Source organism: Lepidochelys olivacea (genome assembly GCF_965140295.1).
Source record: "Lepidochelys olivacea isolate rLepOli2 genome assembly, chromosome: 7".
NCBI lineage: Eukaryota > Metazoa > Chordata > Testudines > Cheloniidae > Lepidochelys > Lepidochelys olivacea.
Genome location: NC_140417.1, coordinates 120889722 through 120913579, shown reverse-complemented (window position 1 = coordinate 120913579; position 23858 = coordinate 120889722). Strand labels below are relative to the sequence as shown.

At 45.0% G+C, this 23858-nt stretch overlaps 1 protein-coding gene across 4 annotated transcripts in view; it reads right to left on the bottom strand.

Annotated features, from left to right (window-relative positions):
- Nucleotides 1-3362, bottom strand: part of SH3PXD2A (SH3 and PX domains 2A) — a 383399-nt gene extending 380037 nt beyond the window's left edge. For 3 of the 4 annotated variants that reach the window (XM_084634156.1, XM_084634159.1, XM_084634158.1), the window contains exon 1: nucleotides 2426-3130. In XM_084634156.1, coding sequence (XP_084490282.1) covers nucleotides 2426-2497 — 72 coding nt within the window. In that variant the 5' untranslated portion in view covers nucleotides 2498-3130. Of the gene's footprint in view, nucleotides 1-2425; nucleotides 3131-3309 lie in introns of those variants that run through there. The other variant, XM_084634157.1, reaches the window with a different exon arrangement.
- Between the last annotated feature and the right edge of the window lie 20496 nt (nucleotides 3363-23858).

Genomic DNA, 23858 nt, shown 5'->3' with positions numbered 1-23858 from the left:
TCTTCCCTGGATGACTCTAGTGATTGGAGAAATAGGTAAATTGCCCTGAAAGTGTCAAGAGTGACAACTGAGAGGAGAAGAGATTTTAGACAGTTGTATAAAATGTAATATCAACTCTTGCTGTGGAAACAGATTCAAAAGTCAGAAGACTTGACAGGTAGGTGAATAAGGAACAGGTTGTGATTCAAACTGTAAATGATGCTTTTGTTTTTAGCTCTTTCACATATATCCTGTTAGTTATAAAGAATAAAAATAAACCTTTGTAGGTCTCTTTTTAGGGACCAAGAAATTATGATTTTACTTATCTAGCATCTTTTGTAAGTTCATAGTGCTTTACAGAGAGTTACTAAAAACTTCTACATAGTGATCACAACACAGCAATAAATTTCAGCCACATCTGGGGAGGCACACAGCAGCCAAACAACAACATTACGCAGGAATTGACGAACAACTCTTTATCCAACATGAAGTGATGGAGGAATAAGTAGACAGAGTGCAATTGCTCAAGTGGAAATCTGACAGGACATCAGGGTTAAGACCTCCACTCTTAGCATACACAGGACCTAAAACTACTTAGGCTGGGAGCTTTAGCAAGGGTACAGCCCCAAAGGGAGGTGGCTGCAGGCTAACTGCTCAGAATGCTTAAACACCAAAGTAAACCATGCCCCAGGCTTTGCCCTGGTTTTTGAGCTGGACCCACAGGGCAACAACTCCACTGCATAAGAAGTGTGATGACTGATTTATCTTCTATAAGATGAATCAACTCTTCTAGGAAAGTCCGCTAAAGGAGTGTTGGTTTTGAGAAGAACATGCAAAAAGGGTTATATAACTAAAACCCAGACAAATCTAGAGAATTCAAAAGCCTTGTCTAATTGATGTGTATGTTTCAACCACAGGGCACAGAAGAGCCTACTCTATTGCACGCCATCAGCACCTTTAGGTAACACCGCTACACCACAGGGACAGATATACTGTAATACTGGTATCTTGGGAGGGTTTGCAGCAATCCCGGTCTGATGTTTCTCCATTTAGCAGTGAGGTGTGAAGACAGAAGGTGAAGCAGACATGAAAAGGAAACAAGTGTTGAGTCTGCCTCGACAACTTGGCAAATACACATTTCAAAAACACGAAGTCTCTTTAAAATTTACAAGACCGAGAAGCAAAATACGAACTTGATGCCTCAGCACCTCCTCCTTAGCTAACTCCAGAAACCTACAACAGCTGTGTCCTGCTCTGCTCCCCGCTGGAGCAGAGCAAGCGCTGCACAATTTACTGAATTGGATGAGGGTTTGAGAGGGGAGTTAAGGGACCCCTTGCATGCTACACTGGACCTTTGCTGAGCAAGTAGGGCAAGTCCACCTTAACAATAGAAGGAAACAGAAAAAAAAAAAAACCAAAGCAACATCAATGCAATCTATTTGGAGTGATGAAAAACTAGTGGGGGAAAAATTACAGAGAAATCTCTATGACAGGCCACACTTATTAAGCTGCTCCTGTACTAAGAGGACTCTCCCTCCGCCCTTATATATAGTGTATGAACTTATCAAGTACAGTTCTCTTCCTCCTTTCATAGAGAGCCATCTCCATTAAACAGTCTCTTTCTTAGTTACTTATATGACCATCCATTATCATAGAATCTAAGCATCTTGCAATCTTGTGTGTATTTAGCCTCATAACCCACCTCAGAGGTAGATCAGTGCTATCACCCCATTGTGCAGATGGGCAACTAGTACACAGAGAGGCTAAGTGACTTGCTTAAGGTCACACTGGAAATCTGAGGCAGAGCAGGGAACTGAACCTGGATTTCTGAGATTAGCACTCCGCCCACTGGAGCAGCATCAGTCCTAAGCAAGCACTAGAGATAAAGTGGTTTCACAGTACTCCAGCAATATATAAGAAAACTATCAACTACAAAATTGGGAGAACTGTTTTGGAATATATTCAACTGCACGGATTTTAAAGGGGCTCCTCTAAAAGGCACCCTATCCTGCATAGGCTAAAAATGCAAATTCTTACACTCTTATAATCTAGGGAGCAGATGTTAAGATATTACTCCCCACCGGAGTTTTGGCTCAAGATGCAGTTATGGTGAGTGACTTGCAGGGTCCACCCATTAGAATTGTAAATCTAACAGATTACTAATATACAAAATCAAACATTTGCAAATTCCAATGCGGGGGGGGGGAGGGGGAACGGTTGCTTTTGGCAGGGAAAAAAGTGTTTTGTAGAGATTTACTGGGGCACATAGAGAAAACAATCCAGCCTATATCACTTTACCTATATGCTCTTGAAAACACAGCAAATATCTGTTGAATGATGGGGCAATAAATGACTCTTAACACATTTGCTCCTATAATAGGATTTACCCCTGCTACAGCATGCAACATGAATCAGAGGGTAAGCATGTCAACTTGTCTATACTCACATAGTGCTTAGAAGGGTTTCTCCTTTTCTCCACATCCACCACATTTGCGTCCAGCACGCTATAGGACAGCATCTTCACACACAAAAACCAGGAAAAGCAAACAGGGCCCAGCTGTATCCTTGTATTATTATTATTCTTTCAAATCAGCTCCTCACCGTCCAGAGGATTTCCTAGGAAGCTGGGAACCTGTGCCCTGCACAATAAGAATTTTTTAAATGTCCTCAAAAAACAAAACCAAACAAAAACGGGACGAGGGGGGCGTGGATCTCCTTCCAAAAAAAAAAAAATCTTCCCCTCCCCTAGATTTCACTCCCCTTGGTAGGTTTATTTCCTAGACTTAACCCTCTTTGGGTGGAAATCGCTAATATTTAGGAGGGAGATGACAACGAACACTGCCCAGATTTTTCCCTCCGCGAAAAAAAAAAAAAGGGGGAGGGGAAGAGAGGAGAAGTGTTTTCAGTTGCTTCCAAGAGCTAGGCTCGCTCCCCGGCTGGGATAGATTCCCCTGGGGAGCGGGAGGTAACACACAGCGTCAGTGTCCAGGTTGCTGCCCTCCACGCGGGGAGGAGTGTGGCGGCTGGTCTCCAGCTGGGTCTGCCTGGAGGGTTTATTGGGGGGCTCCGCAGCCCGCGGGGAGCTAGCTCCCTGTGGCAGGATGCCCCCTTGTGTCGGTCTCTCCCCTCGCCTGCCCTGCACGGGCCGCTCCTTTGTATCTCCTGCGCCCCCGGTCCCGGGCACGCTGCCCCCCCCCCGCCCTCCACCCCGGCTCCTCCAGCCGCCGCCGCCCCCGGTGGACCGAAGCGCGGCGCGAGCGGGGCAGGGATGGAGCTGCTCCCCGGGGCGCAGCGGCAGGCAGGCGTGCGCGGCTCCCTTCCCGTCCCCACCGCGCTCGCTCCGGCGGCTCCGCTCCGGGGCTCGCTCGCTCCCTGCCGGGCCGCTGCCACCGAGCGCTCGCCTCTGACTGCGGCCGGAGAGCGGGCCGGGCAGGGAGAGGGGCCGGCGTGCGCGGCGGGCGCGGGGAGGGGCTGGGCAGGAGGGGAGGGTCTGGCCGCTGCCAGGCGGCAGGGGAGGGGTCAGGTTCCCAGGCAGAGAAACGGGGGAGGGGTGGGGGGGCGGCAGGCCCCAGCCCGAGCGCCAGCCCGCCAGGGTATAGGGTCCTCAGCGACAGCAGGCAGTGGGGTCTCCCCCAGAGGCCCCAAGAGATATAGCACAAGGAAGGGTTTGGGGGGGGTCTCCCCCCACCCAGCACTCTAGGCAACCAGAAGTAGAGGCCCCCCCAGAGACAGCAGGAGGGCTGGGGTCTCGCCCACCAGACCAGAAGGTGAGGGTTTCCCCTGCCCAGGTGTTGTTCGAGACACCCCAGAGGCATTTACATTTTGAAATCCTAGTCAAAGCGGTGGGGAAAGGCTGGTCCAGCTGGGGATTGGCTGTGTGTTCTCCCTTGGAGCAGTAACAGCTCTCCGATCCCCAGGGAGAGGCACAAGAGCTACAAGCTCCGCTAACACCCCTCTGCAGGACGCGAAGCAAAGGGAGAGGGAGTGGGGACTAGTCCTTAGAGCAGCTGCCTGGACAGCAGAACGGATAGTTTCTGTTCCCACCTCTGGCCACTGATCCACTGTGTGACCTTGGGTATATTGCTTCCCCTCTAGGAGCCTCAGTTTACCTTTACCCTCCTCCGAGAGCTGCCATGACATCTCATCATGAGGACACAGCTTGCTCTCCCTAGTTCTAATACACCAGGCTTTCCATTGTGAAACTTCAAGAAGTTGGAAGGAGGAGAAAGATCTTGTTCGTTTAGCATTACAACTGAGAAAGAAGTCCCCTTTTGTTAGGCACATTACAAACCAAGACGAAGGGAGCTTACAGTCTAAACAGACAAGGGAACTAGTATTGTGGCCAGGTTTCAGGGGGTAGGGAATGGAGGCCCAAACAGATGAAGGGTAGGATTTTCAAAAGCTCTCAATGGTTCCCTATTGCTTTTGGAACTTCACCCCAAGTGACTTGCCCAAAGTCACACGACATTTGCAGACAAGCTGGGTATGGAGCAACATTCCCATGTCCCAGTCAAGAGCTAGAAGTGCAAAACCATCCTTCCTCCTTCAGACAGAATTGTTGCACTGGCCCCAGGCTGACCTGCATAGATCTGATCTATGGTTACAGGAGATGGGACAGAATTGAGAGGGCGGCAAGCAAGCTTGTTTCTCCAGCTTCCTGAAAACCCATATTGGTTAAGGTCTTTGAGGTCTAATATTCACTTCCCCCAGTCACATTTAAAAGCTAGCTTGCCCTAGAAATTTCAGAATGCTTTTATTCACAAGAGCTTCACAAGATCTAATGCATATGATTACTTTGGAGACAGTCACCTCAAAAAAGGAAGTTAAATACTCTGGCTGCCTTTGGCTATCTTTATAGATTTCATTAGTCCATTGCCAAATTCAGTAGTCACCAAAGGTTTTTACCCCTGCACAGACTGACTCATACAACATGAATACCCCAGATCTTTCAAAAAGCCACAGATCAAGAAAGTGCCCAGACCAAGGTGGAAAAAACCCTTTAGAAAGATAAAATTATGCATCAACTCCTTTATAAAAGCTTTACGATAGGCTTAAGGTTGTAAATGTGCACCTTTAAAACGGTACACTTTTGTATATGATTAGAATATAAATAATGAACATGTTAGCATACTGGCATTACAAAGCAATATATATTCAAAATCCTGGAAATTCAAAGCAAAGGGTTAAAGTTTAATAAAGTGTGAAAGTCAATTTCATACTAGGTTTCCACAAGCAACTTTTAAGGCAGACCCTGTATCATTGCCGACAGCATCAGTGGATGCAGACCTGTAACCTTGCAGTCTCTGGCTGTGGCCAGGTGGGGAGAAGGCTTGTATAATGCCTTCTCTTCTGGCCCACAAAGAACTAAATAGCTAGCTCTTATACAGCACTTTTCATCAGTAGGTCACAACCACTCTACAAAAGGAGGTCAGTACCATTATCCTCATTTTACAGATGGGGAAACTGAAGCACCAAAAAGGGAAGTTACTTGCCCAGGTCACCCAGCAGGCCAGGGGAAGAGCTGGAAATAGATCCCAGGCCCCCTGCGTCCCAGTCTAGTGCTCCATCCACTAGGCTACACTTATCCACCTAAGAAAGCTGGTCTTATCCAGGCCTTAAGAACATCTCTCAGATTTGGACTCCTTAAGCCATTATTATTTTGTATTGCAGCAGCCAAATGAGAACCCACTATCAGGAGCAGGGCCTGACGGTGCTAGGTGCTGTATGCACACCTAAGAAGTTACAGTCCCTGCCCCAAAGATCTTACAGTCTCAGTAGAAAGAGTGAAAATAATGGGTATAAGCAAACCTACAGAGGCAGCTTGCTTCTGCTGGGGTGAAGCAGGAATCTAACCCTTCCCCCCAACCGCACAGTTGAATTAGGTACCTAAGAGAGGTGGGGAAGGTGTTTGGGTTTTACCTCCCTGTGAAGCAGCAGATATCAGCTGCTTCCAGACAAAGTATATCAGACCAGATGGGCCAGCAGAAAATGCTATGATCTCAACAGCATATATTTGCTATTGCCCTTAGCTGTGTGGGGTTGCCACTAAATTCCACCTAGGCAGCAAACTCTGGGCCTAATTGCACCCATGAGATCAATGCACAGCAGTAGGCCAGAAGGGAAGCATGGCCTCTCACTATGTTAATTTGATCTCATTTCACCTTATTGGCTCCCCCACTTTAATTCCACTCACTCTCACCTCCTTCTCCTCCTGCTTTCACAGGACAACCCATCTCTAATCCTCCTTGTACTCTGCAAGGCATGGATAGCAATTATTTACATTAGAAACCATTTCTGTTTAGTCTAGCTAAAGAGTCCCTTGTGTGGAGAGCAAACAAAGAAAATTCTTCTATGAAGATGTAAATATCATTTAAATAATCCATTGATAAGCATAGCAATGGCCAGGCATATTGTTATTTATTTGGGTCACTTTTTTTTTTTTTTTTTTTTTTTTTTTTTAACAACAGTGTTGTGTAAAAGAAAAAAAAACAAAAAAACACACAAACACGAACAATTCCTAACTGGAACTGGTCAAAAGTGTTTTCCAACAAAATTGACTTTTTTTTTAAAAACACAAAAAAAGTCAATTTTGTCAAAAGTTCAAGCTTTAGTTAAGAAAAGAGTTTTCGGTAACTATTTGTCACAAAAATATTTTCCCAACCCGCCCCCTTGCTAACCCTTTGCTGTCCCTCTTGTTAATTTGCATTTTCCTCACCTTCCTGCTGCTTTTCTAGCCCTTCTTCCCAGTGATATTTTATTGACTTGTGGCCAAGGCTGCTTGGCAGTTTTGGGGTAAACCTGTGAAATAACTGTGCTCACCTGCTTACTTTTCTTTCTCCTGTTACCCAGTCCATCCACAGTTCCCAGTCCATCAATATCCAGTTTCCTCCTCTGCTCTAGTCCCTTCTTTCCCCTATGGTTTCATTCATTAACACTCTCCACCATGCTCTATGCCCTACATATTTTATTAAACAGGATGGTTTCAGAGTAACAGCTTGTCCTCCCCTTGCTAAGGCTGTAAGTTGTTTAGGACAAGGACTGTTTTTCAACTGCATGTGTATACAGCACCTAGCACAATAGGAGCCTGATCCCAGACTGGGACCTCTAGGCACAATGGTATTATAAAGGATAATAAAATTATAACCCCCTTGCCCTTTTTGGGGCTTCTGAAAAGCAGCCCTCTCATATCAGTCAGCAGCACAGAAAATGAAAGTGAACTTGCCTGCCTAACCTGTATGCTTGGGACCCAAGGTGCCAGTGGAGACTGGGCACAGGAGAGAAGGAAGAGGAGTTATAGGGCTAGGAGCTTGACTGACTTGTTTGGACAGTCAACTCCAAATCCTGAACTGTCTGTGTATATCTAAGACCATTCAGATATGTGCACCTAGGCCAAACCAGCACAATGTTTACAGTGGTGCCAGTTCTTGGGATTTTATCAATAGTTTATGATATTTGGTGTTTTGCTTAAAGCCCTAGCTACTACAGTCGTGTGATTAAGTGAGAATTTTATTTTCTTTACCATTAATAGCCCTCATAGTTACAAAGCAAAGCTGGAAAATGTGACCAAAGTGCACACTAAAGGCTAAAAAAAAACAAAAAAACACACACCCAAACCCCACACTCCACAGAAGGCAACACAAAAAAAACAAAAACCAACCCTTAATTTGTAAGCCACTCTCAAGGTATCTTGGGGACATTTGTGGTTGGCAACAATAGAAGGGTTTTGGCTTCCAGAAGCAGCACGAGAACATATCAACCCTTAGTTACTCTCTAGAGAGTAGGATAGGAGAAAAAAAAAAAAAAAAACCCAACACAAACACCCTCCATTTTGCTCCTCAGTAAGGGGAGCTCAGATGACATGAAGCATCTGACTCTAGAGGGCCCCCACACACACAGCTGTCTTAGTTACCATAAGCACTGATCAGTAATGGAAGACAGTCCTTGAAATAAAAGCCTTGCATGGTGACAGGTTTCAGAGTGGTAGCCATGTTAGTCTGTATCAGCAAAAACAACAAGGAGTCCTTGTGGCATCTTAGAGACTGACAAATAAATTTGTTAGTCTCTAACGTGCCACAAGGACTCCTTGTTGTTTCTGCTGAAATAGAAGTCATCACCAGTCACAAGCCTGCCTGAACCTGGGCAAAGAAGAGTAGGGAAAGAAACCTTCCATTGCACCAGAAGTCAAGGAAATGCCACAGCTTGAGCAACTTAGGGACCTGCTCAACTCCAGAAAGTGATGTCTCCACCTTGCAGTGGGACATCAGAGCTGGGAGTCCGGTCTAGACTATGCTTAAATAGTTAACACAGAGCTCTGGGGTGAGTTAAGACTAAAAGGCTGCATGTACCCAAACTGCTGAAAGTTCAGACAGAGCTGAAGTGGGGTGTCAGCACCCCCATGCACCCAGCAACAGGCTGGCAGCAGTCATTTCATTATTTGTTGAAAGTTCAGTTACCTTCAGTCACCATTGCTGCATCTGTGCCTGCTGGTGAGGCCAGCTATGCTGGGAACATTCCACAAGGCATATGTACAGAGGAACCTTATAGCTACAGTTTGCACCAGCATAATGGGGCCACAGGCACCTGTGAATTGTTTTTTTTTTTCCCCTCCTTTTAAATAAATAAAAGCAATTCTCCTTTACATTTTGAGGATGTTGAAGATGCAAACATTCCTGTAGAGGAGTGCACTCACCCCAGTGCCTTCCTTGGGGCCTAGCAGGCTTGCCTCATCAAGACCCTCCGCCAATGGGCACTCCAGCCGCTTCTCGTTACACAGCCCTCCAGCCAGATCACTGTGAAGTCTCTCACCTTCCTGGGTATCAACATCCCTGTGGAAAAGCACCTCCTCCATCTCCCTCGGCTTAGCACTTCCCCCTCTGGCAGTGGCAGGGCCTGGAGTAAATCAGCCCCATTTTGGGCAGCCTTTGACTTCCTTCTTGGTGTTTATTTATCAGTATGTGCAAGGGAGACCTGGAGCAGACCCAAGGAATACTCCTCCACCACACAAAAGAAAAACTCACAAATATGAATGAAGGGTGTGTGTGCGCGTGCACCCCCGTCCTGTCAGTGGCCCTGGAGTATCAGTCCTTCCCCTAAACAGCCACTGAGCTTTAGTTGTCCCTCCTGTAGGAAGGAGGCCAGACTCTTACAACAGTTTCTCTCTCTTCCTCCTCTCTTACCAGAGGAGGGGGGTTTTAAAGACCTCAGGCAGCCCTTAATTGGACTCAGGTGCCCCTACTTGACCTGAGGTAATCCCTTCTCAGCGTATAGGGAAAAGGACTATACTACTCAGAGGACTACAAAGATTTTTCCCTATAGCTCCCCTGCACTCCTAAGATTTCCTCTCTTTATACAAACCACTCAGCTCCTTCCCCAGCTGGAACTCATCTTTAACTGGGCCTGGCCCACTGTCCAGGAGCACAGATTGAAATCTCAGCACCACTTAACTCATGTGAGACCCAGGATGGGGTATACATCGTATCACAGTCCCTTCACTCTATTGCTAACTTCTATCATTACCCATGTTGACCAAGACCTGCATCATGAAAATTTTCTTTCCTGTTGATAGACCCATTTTCACTTTTTGAGGGGGTAGCTCAATGCCTACTGTGAGATCAGGGACACTGGTCACTGTCCCCATGTGTAGGTGCAGCACAGACATACATCACCACAACATCCACAGCTGACTTGCCAACCCCAGCCTGGTGGCCCACAGATCTGTAGCAATTGGGGAGTGGTTGCTTCGAAAGAATGACAGGCACATGTGCTTCTGGACCAGGATGGCAACTCTCATCTTCATGTTCTGGTGCTGCATGGCTGGTGTGACCTTCCTCATTCAGAAGCTCCAGATGCTGGTCATCCTCTATCTCCATGATGATGCACTCCTGCCTTTCCGGGCCCAGGACCAGTACTAGAAGTGGCACCCACTTGCCCCGGAGAGGCCTTTCCTGCAGCTCTACATGCATAGGCCCGACTCCATGGGTGCTCTGGGGCTCAAGCACCCATGAAAAAAAATAGGGGGTGCTTTGCATCCACCAGCCACAGTCGTTCGGGCCCAGGGCTGGCCACTGGTCAGCGAGTGGCTGGCAGGAGGCGCTCAGGGGAGAGGGGTGGAGAGGAGTGAGTGGTGCGGCCTCAGGGGGTGGGGAACATGGGCAGGAAGAGACGGAGCAAGAGCGGGGCCTCATGGGAAGAGGCTGAGCAGGAGCAGGCCCTCAGGGCGGAGCCTCAGGGCAGAGCGGGGTGGAGCACCCACCAGGAAAACCAAAAGTCAGTGCCTATGTGTACATGTTCCTGGCATGTTCTCTGTTCAGCATCATACCTACCTGCTTTGGGGAATCAACTGCGGCAGGAATGCCCCTCTCCCCCACATCATGGCACCTACTTCCACTGCCTTTCACTAAACTGAAAGTAGCTCTATGAAAGTTGCCAATATTGGGTGCAGGTCATCCCTCTGTGGGATCCATGCCATGACACCAGTTGTGATGCAGGCCAGATAATAAAATGAGGAGCATGGCTTCCTAGAACTATATGGATTGTAGAAATTCCTGGGTTTAGATCTTTCCACCCATATTCCCCAGTGAGTGCAGACAGGTTCTCCCACAATACCCAGTGAAAGTATTCCTAGAGTGGTGTTGTTTGCAGTCATGCTATGAATTATGGGATATGTTCTTCCAGAAGTCATTGCATCTAACATAAGTCACGTGCAGTGCTGTGCAGGGCGTGACAGCATCCTGTGACACACAATTGTTAGTTTACAGTATGGTCACGTCAGCCTGAATCAAGAAAAGTTAACCTAATGGACTCAATTCGTGTGAGCCTATAGTGTAGCCACACACTATTAAACCTAGAATGGGTCTGAAGAGGCAGGATTCATACCAAGATTAGGTTTTGTCTACACTACAGCCTATGTTGGCAAAACTTATGTCCTCAGGGGTGTGAATGTTCCACCCCCCTGAGCGACACAAGTTCCACCGACTTAAGCATTCATGGGCACAGCGCTATGTTGGCGGGAGAGTGTCTCCCCCGCCGTAGCTTATGCCGCTCACAGAGGTGGGTGCATGTTTATTATGCCAACAGGAGAGCTCTCTCCAGTCAGCATAGAGCATCTCCACCACACATGCTGCAGCAGAGCAGCCATGCCAGTACGGCTGCGCCACCGCAGCGCTGGACTTATAGACCTCGCCATTGGCTGGGGTTCAAGTTTGAGACTGCAGGAGCTGGTGTAAATCCCCCAAGCCCCAGGCAATTCAGAGCCCATATAACAGTGGGAGAGCGAGCTGGATTCTGCTCTGATTACAGCTAGATGCTGATCCCAGAATCTTTTTGTGTTATGGTCTCAGAGGAGGAACAGGGCTTGATTTTTCAGATTTCAGGAAGAGCTGTAGTTTAAAAACAAAAAGAAAAAAAGATTCTGATGTGTAAATTAAAAGCCTATGACCAGGAAACCAGTGAGAAAATAAACACAGGATAGACTTCTTTTTGTTATACATTTTTAATTCCACTTATTATGCATAGCATATTGCAGCAGGTAAGGGAAGTTCCTCTGCATAATGGCTAGTCTTGCCTACCCTATCAGGGATGCTAGACACAACAGAGCAGGTTAAGGACAGCACTTCAGCCTTAACTTTGATTTTCCCTGACTTCTTTTTGCCAGAGTTGGAAATCTAGGGTCCAACTTTGGTAAGTGCCTAATGGCCACATGTTTCATTAACCAGGATGGGATTTAAAGACGCTCAGTACCTCAGGAGTATGAAGAGCACCTATTAGGATCCGTCCCTAGGGGCAACATTTCAGTGCTGTGAATGGCTGATTAGCCACACGCTTCATTATTGGCAACAGCAGTTGCATACATAATCCCCCAGGCATGGTGCTAGAGATATGCTCCTTAGGGTTTTTTTGGCTCTGGTATACAATAACACAACACAGAACCTTTGTTATGCTCCCAGCTCAGCTACTGTATTAATAAACCACGACTTCTTAAAAAGGCTGCTTTCTGTGTGGTTCTTCCGCCGTGTTAAAAAACTATGTCTCTCTATATACATCACAAAAGTTGAAGAGTCTTTATCATTCAAACCTCAAATTCTGACACACAAAACAAAACTCCACCTTTCTGTATTAACTGTATCCCATACTGCCTGGGAGATTCCTTAATTTCAAACCAAGGCTCGCTGTGGGGATTAAAAGGCCCAGCTAACATGGATACTGGGCATGTCAGGTCAGGGGTGGTTCCGAGAGGAAAGTCCATGAATAGCTGGCTTTCCCACACCCACCATAAACATGGCAGCATGCCCCAGAAGCCTACCCACCAAAGAGCTCTGCTTTAGCAGCACCAAGTAGAACATGCCATCAGCTCACATGCATCGATTTAATATAGTGGTTGTGAACTGAAGAAACCATTCTCCTAGCTTGCAGTCATTTGTCAATGACTTAGAGAAGCTTTTACTTACATTATAACAGGGCAGCTTCATCCATCTTACTTAAATTATAGATTAACATCGTATAAAGCAACTATCTCAGAGCTTAACCTCTTCACTACTTAAAGCTATTTTCCAGCCTTCATGTTTTATTATACTAGAGCCTGGGTATTTCAAACCTCCTAAGTGCATGTTCCCTTTGTGATAAAGGTAGCAAGTTGTATATTGATCTTCATCTAAGTACGTCCTGATTCGTTCCCACTGTTATCAAGGTTTTGAGGGTATCTAGTTACATGGCAAAAAAAAATACTTCTCTTCCTCAAACATTAAACAAAGGGCAATTTTACAAGAGGCAGCTGCAATGTAGCAGATTGATTTGGAGTCTGAGAGTCAGGACCCATGGATTCTGTTCTCCACTTTACCACTGACTAACTGACCTCAGCCAAGTCACTTAACCTCTCTGTCCCTCAGTTTCCTCATCTGTAAAATGGGGACAGCGATACCCACCTCCTTTGTAAAGTGCTTTGAGATCCAGTGGTGAAAAGAGCAATGTGTTATTAATCCATATTTATTACAACAAAATCTATTAACATTTTCCTTGCTGTGAATTTTCTTCCAATTTTGCCTGTGTATGTCTGTATATTGATTCTTTTAATAGCTTCTTAGATTCTAGATGTGTATTTTAAATTCATGTATGTCTTTCCTTGTGCCTTATTCTTATTAATTTACACTCTGACATCTAATAGTAATTGTTTTTTTGTATGCCCTGGAGAAGTTCAAATACCCGAGCTACCAACACCCAAAAGATTATAATATGTAGAGGGTGAACTGTGAATAGTAAAATGTATAATTTAAAACCTTATGAAAAGTTTATTAAGGAAACTACAGCAGGATTTTAAATGACAATAATCACAAGCACACAGCTATAAGGGAGTCCCATTGCCTGTAATATGTATTACTCGACACTGGAGAGCGCTAGTATTTTCCCAATCATATGCTGAAGGTGATCCACTGTCTGTAGAGTCTGATGATCTTCAATGTCACGTTTCTTTAAAGGAACGTATTTTTAGTTCCCAGAGGAGGATCACAAGGGGACTCCAGGTTGCATGCACAGTGACACTGTGTGGCTAGATGCACATAAGCATGCTCTGCTCCCTATGCAACTGTCCTTTTTTATTTTCAGTTGCCCTGGTAATCAGCCTATGAGGAGGAACAGTATCCCTAGGTCAGAATTTGCCATACATTAAAGGAAACCATTGGAAAATGCAATCCCACCAGGCTGGTCTGGAAAACTAAATTGCAGGACATGTATTGTTTGAAAAAAAGAGTGTGATCACACAGAAGTGGAAATCTCATGGAAAACAAAGCACTGGACTCTTTCTAGCAGTCCCAGTTGAAGGTGCCCTGTCTCACCTGGAGACAGTGCTACTGATTGCCAAACTGCCTGGTTTATTTGATTCACGCATATGGACATCATGGACTTAGGCTGTTCTCAGTGGTGGCAGATGACAGAACAAAGAACAATCGTCTCAAGTTGCAGTGGAGGAGGTCTAGGTTGGATATTAGGAAAAACTATTTCACGAGGAGGGTATGCATCCAATGAAGCGAACTGTAGCTCACGAAAGCTTATGCTCAAATAAATTTGTTAGTCTCTAAGGTGCCACAAGTCCTCCTTTTCTTTTTGCGAATACAGACTAACACGGCTGCTACTCTGAAACCTGTCATTATGCAAGGCACTGAATTTAGCCGTATGGAGTGGAAATCTATCAACTTCAGGAATGCATCCGATGAAGTGAACTGTAGCTCATGAAAGCTTATGCTCAAATAAATTTGTTAGTCTCTAAGATGCCACAAGTACTCCTTTTCTTTTTTACTAGGAGGGTAGTGAAGCACTGGAATGGGTTACCTATGGCGGTGGTGGAATCTCCATCCTTAGAGGTTTTTAAGGTCAGGCTTGACAAAGCCGTAGCTGGGATGATTTAGTTGAGGTTGGTCCTGCTTTGAGCAGGGGGTTGGACTAAATGACCTCCAGAGTTCTCTTCCAACCCTAATCTTCTATGATTCTGTGCTCAGAGTTATGGTCTAAGCCATGGCCCACAGGTGGCAACAGGGATGCCACCCAAAAGACTTTGTTCCAAAACTGTAGATCTCTGAACTAGAGGACACTTTCCCTCCATCACTAGATGCCGGGCTTCTAGTTGTGCACATGCTGCCAGTAAGCATTGTATACAGACACTTAGGCTACGTCTACACTAGCACTTTTGTCAGTCAAACTTTTGTCAGTCAGGGGTGTGGAAAAAATGCACCCCTGACCGACATAAGTTTCACGACAGACGCGCCAGTGTGGCCAGCGCTATGTTGGTGGGAGACATTCTCCTGCTGACAGAGCTACGGTCGCTTAGGAGAGTTCTCTCCCATTGGCAATAGAGCAGCTACACAGGAGACCTTACAGCAGTGCAGGTGCAGCAGTATATCTGTGCCGCTGTAAGGTCCCTAGCTTAGATAGAGCCTTAGTAATACGTTATGAATCATGTTGAGCTCTTTCCATATTGCATAGGTTGATGGCAGATGTTCTCTTTAGAGCTGTTTCCATCATTCAGTGATCAAACATTTTTCGTCCCTAGAGGTGTTGTGTCCACAAAACGCACCTGTTAAGGTTTATATTTAAAGCCTCAAGTTGCACGCAAGGCAGCAATGCCAAACTGGCATCTGGCACTGAATCCATCCAAGGAATGTGCCTGTGCAATTTTTATTTCTTCAGAACAGAGGACAGACTTGCACAACCCCCAAAACTAGCATTTCTTTACAAACTGCATCTCAAAATTATGAACTTTTGAATTCACTGATAATAGCAAGGGGAGAGAGAAATTAGGAAGTATAGTCCTGACTGGTCCTTTAAAAGTCCACCTGGGGATTGCCTGCCCTACAAATAACTTCTTTAGAAAAAGAGAGAGGTACCCTGCAGGGCAGGAGAAATAGTAAAGAGGCACGACTGTATATGCAAAGGGGGGGGGGGAGGGGAGAGAAGAAGAATGACATTGTATTATATAATTTACCCAATGGTTTATGATAAACTTTGCATTACTCCAGTCTCATTGACTCCTTATTTTCATTGCTTCCCTTCTAATTAGAGAAGATAAAAGAATGCAACTACTGTTGCCTTTAGCACATACTACTTGTTTCAGATGCCAGCAGCCTTGTTAGCTACTTATTTGCAATAAGCCAGATATTGACCAAGGCTAAGGTCTGGTCTATGTTACAGACCTATAACTGGTATAACTACGTCGCTCAGGGGTGTGAAAAATCCACACCCCTGCGCAACATAGTTATACTACCCTAACCCCTGGTGTAGACAGTTCTATGTCATCAGGAGAGCTTCTCCCGTCAACACAGCTACCGCCTCTGGGAGAGGTGGATGAGTTCTCTCCCATCAGCATAGAGTGTCTTCATTAAAGCACTTCAGTGGTGCAGCTGCACCCACGCAGGGTTTTAAATGTTGACTTGCCGTAAGTAGTGTCTTTTTGTGCTTAAGTCTGTATTTCTGAGGATAGTCTTCCTTTAGGACGTTCCAACAAGAATTGATCTTTAAATATTCATGGTAAATAGATCCCACCCCATCTAACATCCCATCACAGGCCATTAGGCCTGAGTTACTACAGAAAATTCTTTCCTGGGTATCTGGCTGGTGAATCTTGCCCATATGCTCAGGGTTTAGCTGATCGCCATATTTGGGGTCGGGAAGGAATTTTCCTCCAGGGCCTCTTCCAATCCTTCTTCTGTAGCATGGGGCACAGGTCACTTGCTGGAGGATTCTCTGCTCCTTGAAGTCTTTAAACCACGATTTGAGGACTTCAATAGCTCAGACATAGGTGAGAGGTTTTTCGCAGGAGTGAGTGGGTGAGATTCTGTGGCCTGCATTGGGCAGGAGATCGGACTAGATGATCCTAATGGTCCCTTCTGACCTTAGTATCTATGAATCTATAAGAATTCCTATTGCTATCACTTTGCTCCTGTTAGGATTGTCCCTAGTTATTGGTTTTGCAGTAATGCCTGAGAGATGCAGACTTCAACCAAGGCCCCATTGTGCTAGGTGCTGTACAAACACAGAGCAAAAAGATGCTTCCCACCCAAAAGTGCTTACAAGCTAAGTATAAGACAAGAGACAACAGATGGATACAGACAGACAGGGGACTATGAGGAAACAATGAGACAATATTGGTCAGCATGACAGACAGAGGGCTCAGCACCCCAACTGTCAAGTTTTTTATAGGCATATCACCATTTGAGAATTACAGACAGAAGGGGCCTGAATGGTTTAATTTGGGCAGGGAGCTGGAGGAAGACAATTCCAAACACTCCTCACCCCAAGAAAGAACACAATTAAAGTATCCAGGTTCAGGAAACAAGGGAGCTGATCTAGGCTAGGGTGACCAGATGTCCCGATTTTATAAGGACAGTCTCGATTTTGGAGTCTTTTTCTTACATAGGCTCCTATTACCCTCCAGCTCCTGTCCCAATTTTTCACATTTGGGAAAAATGTCTGGTCACCCTAATCTAGGCTTACATGACCCTATCATTAAGAGAGGCATTTGTGGACGTCTGTCCTCCTCTTTTACTTCAGTGTTCTTCATTTCCTTTTAGCAGGATCTTTGCCATGAGGAGGAACTTCCAATTCAGCAAGTAACTGAAGAATGTGCCTAATTTTAAGGAGTAGTCTTTACTGGAGCTATGCATGTTGTTAATTACCTTGCTGAATCAGTGCCTCAAAGGTAAGAGCAGGGCTACCCTTCCCGCTCCCCTTTATATCACATTAATTAAAAATGGATGAGCAAAAAAAAAAAAATAGCAACAACACTAAATCCTCTAAAGCACATGGATGGCTCAGTCCCACCCACCCGCCCACTATGGAAGCTATACAAGTGCCCTAGCAAGTTTGCAGACCCATAAACAGATCGCTCCCATAAGCCGGACTGAGCTGGCACAGTGGTGCAGTTCCTGTTCTTGGAAGGGGAGCACCCATTTTTCTACTAAATAATCACCAAAAGCAAGCCAGGACAAGAGCTGGATCCAAGCATTTGCAGAGCTTGTTGGGCCATCTTAATTGGCACCATGCTCCTCAGTGCTTCTGTGTTTGCAGAAAATAATTCCTCTGGTTATTTCTTTTTCTAGTAAATTCCTTAATTCTTGGTTGTATCCTACTTGCTAGTCTATAGGGATCTTCTTAAGTTAGGCTCATCTCAACCTGTATTTTATTGTTAATAGACCAGCATAGTCTTTACACTACACATTACATATATAATTACAGGTGTAACCAGTAGCACCATTTGTTATTAAGGTTGCCTGACACTCCCCATTATAAGTTTTCAGTTGCTTATAGAACTTTGCCAAATTTTAATTGTTTGGGCTGAAATCTCCCATACTGGGTGTCTGCCTCAGGCTATTATTATTATTATTATTGAAATTTCAGTCCAAATGGTTCAGCCATTTCTAAGAATGGGACTAGAGAAAAATGTTTTTTGCTGATGCTAAATTCTGGTGATTTTTCTTTATAAAGGTGTAGAACCCCATGCTTCGGCCCAGGGACTTAAAATTTGGCAGGGGGGTGGCCTTTGTGTCAGGGATGCGCCTTTACCATCCCTGTGAAAATCTGCCCAAATTTGCCAGAGTTATAGGCCTCTGAAAAACTACAGATTGCATTTATGCAGAAGAGACTTCCTAGACTTTCACAGCTAAAAGTCTCTGAAGATTCCATCCACATGAAGAACCATCCAGCCTTGGACTGCAGGGAACTGAGCAGGACTGTCCCTGTAGTTGCATTTTTGGACTGCTACTGGCTGGGCTAAGGCCAGGCAGCTCAACTGAAAGCACAGGCACATGTCGCTCCTGTGTTCTCACAACCACCCACTACTGCCAAGGCACTGAGGAAGCTGGTGCATTTGAATTCTGAGGGGACAAGAGCCAGACCTGGGGCAGGGAGAGGATTGGGATGAGTGGAAGGAAGACTGGGAACTAGAAGCAGGCAAGGAGAATGGGACAGTGAACCAGTGCTAGAGGAAGGAAAAAGGAAAGGAGGGGTGGAAGAGAACTAGGACTGGTTGGGCAAAGAGACTGGGAAAAGGGACTGAGACTTTAATGAGAAGCTTGAGGAGTAGAAACTGGGACGGCATAGGCAAGGAGACTAGGCCAAAGCAGGAATGGGACAGGGTGGAAGGGGTAGAGAAGAAGGGGGATCAAGCTTGGGGGAAAGTGGGCACACAAAATCTTTACCCACTGAAACATACTTCCCTCTGGAGCCCAGAATGGAACTCAAGATTCAGGAGTCTCACCTTTCCTCTACTCTCAGCAAATATCTGTGAAATGTGGTTGAAAAGTGTCTCATGCCCCTGGTAGTGCTGGTCCAAAGAGAGGATAACAGTCTACTACTGCTATCAGTTACTCCCTTACCGAAGTGGCAGATCTACAGCTTTGAACCCTGCAGATGACCCAGCTGAGTGTCAATATAATGTTACAAAATGGAATTTTTGTCCCCCCCCCATGTGATTAAAAAAAAAACAACTTGGGAATTATACCAAAAATTACATTAAAAGATTACGGTTACAAAGTCAAGCACTCAAAAGTTAGGAAATGCCAGAATTATGGGTGTTGCTGGATTTCCTAATTACTGGATGATGTGTTTTTGTGTGTAATTGTGTAAAGACAAGGTCCCTGCCTCATGGAAATTGATAATCCAACTAAGAGGCTGGAGAGCGAGGCCATTTAGAACTCTGCCTCCAATTTATAATAAATTATTCTTCATTATTTGTATTACACAAATGCCCAGGGGCCACAGCACAGATTAGGGTCCCATTGTGCTAGGCACGGTAAAGTAAAGCAACACAAAGGCTATAGCTACAACACAGAGTTTACAGTAGCGCAGCTGCACTGATGCAGCCAACATAGCGCTGTTCACACTGGCGCTTAGGTTGGTGTAACTTAAGTCGCTCAAGATGGTGGCTTATTCACACCCCATACATCAGTATACATTATGTCACTCAGATGTAGTGTGTACATAGCCAAACACAACACTCTGAAGGGCTTAAACAGACAAGCAAAGACACAGAGAGGGGAAGTGACTTAACTCAGTCACACAGTAGATCAGAGAGAGCTGGGATTAGAATCCACATCTTGAGACAGACAGATTAAGTGTTTTGCCCTAAATCTCACAGGGAGCCTGTGACAGAGCCTGGAAGAAAACCTAAGGCTCCTGGCTCCCTATCCCATGTTTTAACCACAAGCCCATCCTCCCTCTCCTCTGTATTTATATTTTGGCAGGTTGAGGGTGGATAGTCTGAAGATAAAATTAAGAAGTTATATTTTGGGTTGCCAGCCTTCCTTTATAATATGGAATTGCCTGTACTTTTAAAAAAAATCCTGTATCACCTGTAGAAAGCTTTCTCCCTTATTTGTATAGTCAGATTAATAGCCACTGAACCTAAACCCAGGCAGAGCTAGCAAAATGCCACTCTCCACTGGCCCACTCTGATCACAAAGCACCTAACTCTAATTTCAGGTGCTCTCCTTGTGCCTGACCAAAGGTAGGGGGTTAGTGGCACAGAGGTTTATCCTTTGTTTTCCCTCCAGAAAGGTGGCTAACTTCCACTTCCATGGATACACAGTCAACAGTTGAATATTTTGAACCCTCCCCTGACCCCCCCCTTCCTTAATTTTAATTCCCAGGCAGTTTCCATGGAAATTTGATCACTGGAAAACAAGGTAAAAAACACTGACTGATTTAAAAACCTATTACACTTACCTGGCTTTTGCCAATTTAATTGTTTCTATGGAAACAGGAACCAGGCCATCCAGCAGTCCCAGAGTATGAATTCATGCTCGTCAAGCCCACTTAAAGTATCACCTTTGAAACAGCTCCATAGCAGGCTACTAATGACTGTGTTGCCTAAAGGATTTTTAATTGAACAAAAACAAAGAAAAGTGCTTTCACTAAATTCCCCACACCACCACAGTGAGGCCTAGTCTAAACCTAAGTTTTAATTTTAACAGACTATTTTGATTTGGGATGAGATTTTTTTTAACCAGTGTAGTTATGCCATTAAGAGCCCTAGTGTGGACAGTTATACTAGTATAGTTACTCCTGTTCCCATACAGGAAGGGGAATAAACTATACCTGTATAAGCCACCTTTATATTGGTGTACTGTGTCCACACTGGGAAATTAATTATATTAGTATAGTTAGTGTAAATAAACAAAGCTTTACAACTTTCCAGCATAGAAAAGCCTCAATTACATCCCAACCCAGCTGCCTAAATTTCCAGCTTCCCATTACCAACTTCTCCAATGTCTGTAGACCTCTGCAGCACACAGGGGCATTGCTGAATTTTAAAAAATCAGCATAAACACACAATGGATATTATCCTAAGTAGATGATTCACTTTTACATGCAAACAAAAAAAATCTCCATTGAAGCTGCTACAGAATTTACATGATGCGACATTGGATAACTACAGAGATCAGGCGTAAAGAAGGGGGCCCTTAGTGTGGACTACATGGGGCTTTGATCACCATCTGCTTGCTTGACAGTGTGTGGTGCAGATTCATTCATTATGGCATGTAAAGTATATTGAGGTTCCTGGATGACAGGTGCTATAGCAGGGCAGGTTAATAAAACAAAACCAGAACCAGTGCACCAATGGATCTCGCCCTGAAGTTCACCAAACTTAGGGCTTGTCTGCATGTACAGCAGCGCAGTGGCACTGTGCCACCCTAACACTTTAGTGAAGATGCTGCTATGTCAACAGGGAAGAGCTTCTCCCATCGGTGTAGTTAATCCACCTCCCCAAGAGACGGCAGCTATGTTGATGGGAGGGTTGCCTACACCGGGGGTGAGGTCAGAACAACTACGTCGTTCAGCTATGTGACTACTTCACACCCCGAGCTATAATTATACCAATATAAATTTGTAGCGTAGGCCTGGCCTCAGCTTCTGAGGCCTTGTCTTTACTAGGGGAAAAAAGGGTGTGTTCTTAACTCAATTTAACTAACTCAAGGTAAAATCCTAGTGAAGACAAGGCAGGGTGTAGTTTTCACATGCGTTAACAGGTCAAGTTAACCAATAGGCTCCTCCATAGCAGGTCAGGTTTAGGCTTCATGTGCTTTACCTTTAACTTGACCTGCTAACTCAGCTGTAAGCTACACCCTGCCTTGTAATCACTAGGATTTCACCTTCACTTGGCTAACTTGAGTTAAGAGCACACCTTCCCCCCACCCCGCACCCTCCAGTGAATAGAATGCCAGTTTGGTTGACAAGAGATTTCCAGTGGCAGGCTCTTCCATTTAGAAAGCTCTGCCATGCCAGCACAGACCACTCAAACAGATTCCAATGCCATGTGCTTTCAAGCTACTCTCACCTGCCTTGCCTGGGAAGAGATATTTGTAAATGACCAAGTTCTAGTCCAGGTCAAGGGACTTTAAAGATCACCACAAACATATTGAATCACACAGAGAAATGAACAGGAAGCCATTACAGAGACATGAATAGGACTGTATTCAGACTAGTTCACAGTACTCAAGAAACAAGCAGCTGGAGCTTCAGGTGGACTTCAGGTATAGCCCTAAGAAGGGGGATTGCAGAAGTCAAGGCTGCAGATAACAAAAGGCAGGGATGGCTATTGCAAGATGTGCATCAGATGCAGTGAGTATAAGGCTTCCCCATGCTGCTTCAAACAGATTACACAAGTTGGACTGGATCAAAACTTACCCCACTTCTGGGGTTTGATTTTAAAGAGACTAATACTGAAACACCAGACCAAGCCCAATCCTTCCCCACAAGGCTCAGCTGCTTGCAGAATTCCTCCCCAATGACTGCTCAGCCCACACCCTCAGTTCTCTCTCCCCAGATAACCAGTCCCACTTCCCTTTTACCCAGGCAGCATAGCCCAACACATTTCTCAGCAAGCCAGCAGTACTCATTTAATCCTTTATCAGCAGAATTACCATCTGCTAACACAGTGGAATGGTTTAAAAACAAAACAAACCAACCAACCAAACCAACCTGCCAGCTTAGGTCTCTAAGGCAGAGGTGGCCAGTTACCAGCATTTGTGATGCCTAACGCTTGTCCACTAAAGAGAGTAATCTACTGATCCCCATTAACACTCTTCCCAAAAACTACCCCCATTTGCTCTGCAAACTCATTTCACGTAGGGGGCCATTTAATAGCCTAGGTGAAATGGCTATTAAATATTCAGTTACTACTAAGGGGGATTCAGACTCTAAGCCAGGAACAGACATCCTTATGCCTTTTATTCTTCCATGGGTAGCCTTTATTTTTTAAAACTGAACCCCTTCAAATTGATTAGTATCAGAGCTGAAAACAAATATAAAATGCCCCTCCCGCTTTGGGGCTTAGATCAGACAGATTTATTTTAGTGGAACAGCTGTAATCAAGCCCGATTTTTTTCCTACTTGATTGAATCATGACCTGGACTCCACTCCCTGCCTTCTTCTTTTTTTATAAGAATGTCTCCCAGACAGTTCTGATTCTTTTTTAACCCCCTATCCAATCTCCTTGGGAATAAATACATCCTTTCTGCACCTGTTGAGGTCTGGGAACATATGCTGAGGTCTGGGGACAGGGCATATAATGTTGAGCAAAAAACAAATAGTAATAATGCAAGGAATAGCAACAGCCAACTGGGAAATTGGCAGTCAAGATCCACAGTAGGCAGGGAAATAGATGAAGTAGTGAGTCAAACATAGCTTTACACTCAGGACACATGCACCATCTAAAGCTGATTTTTCTATAGACATCTGAATGCAAATGCCACATGTTTCATCATGCCTATTTGCCTATATCCCACTTCAGCCACATTTCAAAACGAAGCGCATAATGTAACACCAAACCAAGACACATACCACTTGCTGGCTCTCCAAATACACACACACACATGGTTTATTTTTCTCAGCTCTGCTGATCCTTACAGGGCTTTACTGCGAACTGTGGCTCTGGGGAGATTGCTATTTCAAGTATTACTTGTGGGAGACAGAGGAAAGACGCAAGCAGCACTTTTTACTTATTTCAAGTTCAAGACATTTTCCTCCATTAATGGAACAGATTAGTTAGAACAAGCCTCGAGGAACCAGTCCTGTAGGTTTAAATGCTGAGCAGCACTGGGGGTTGAACCTGGGCATACATATGAGTTTTAATTATTCTTGGTCAAATGTCTTGCCCATTAGCTTTGTCAGTGCTAGCTTTCTTTCAATGTCATTCTACGAATTTCAGTCCCAATCCAAGCACAAAGAGGTGATGCCAGCTTCCTAACTGTGGCAAGGATGCAGAGCAAGCAAAAAGAGGGGAGATGGGAAGTCAGGGAATTGCACCAGTCTCATGGTTTTGGCACGCTCTTTTCCATGAACTCTTTGTTTCACGGTTCAGTATTTGTGATGTTAAGAGCTATTTAAAAAAATATGAA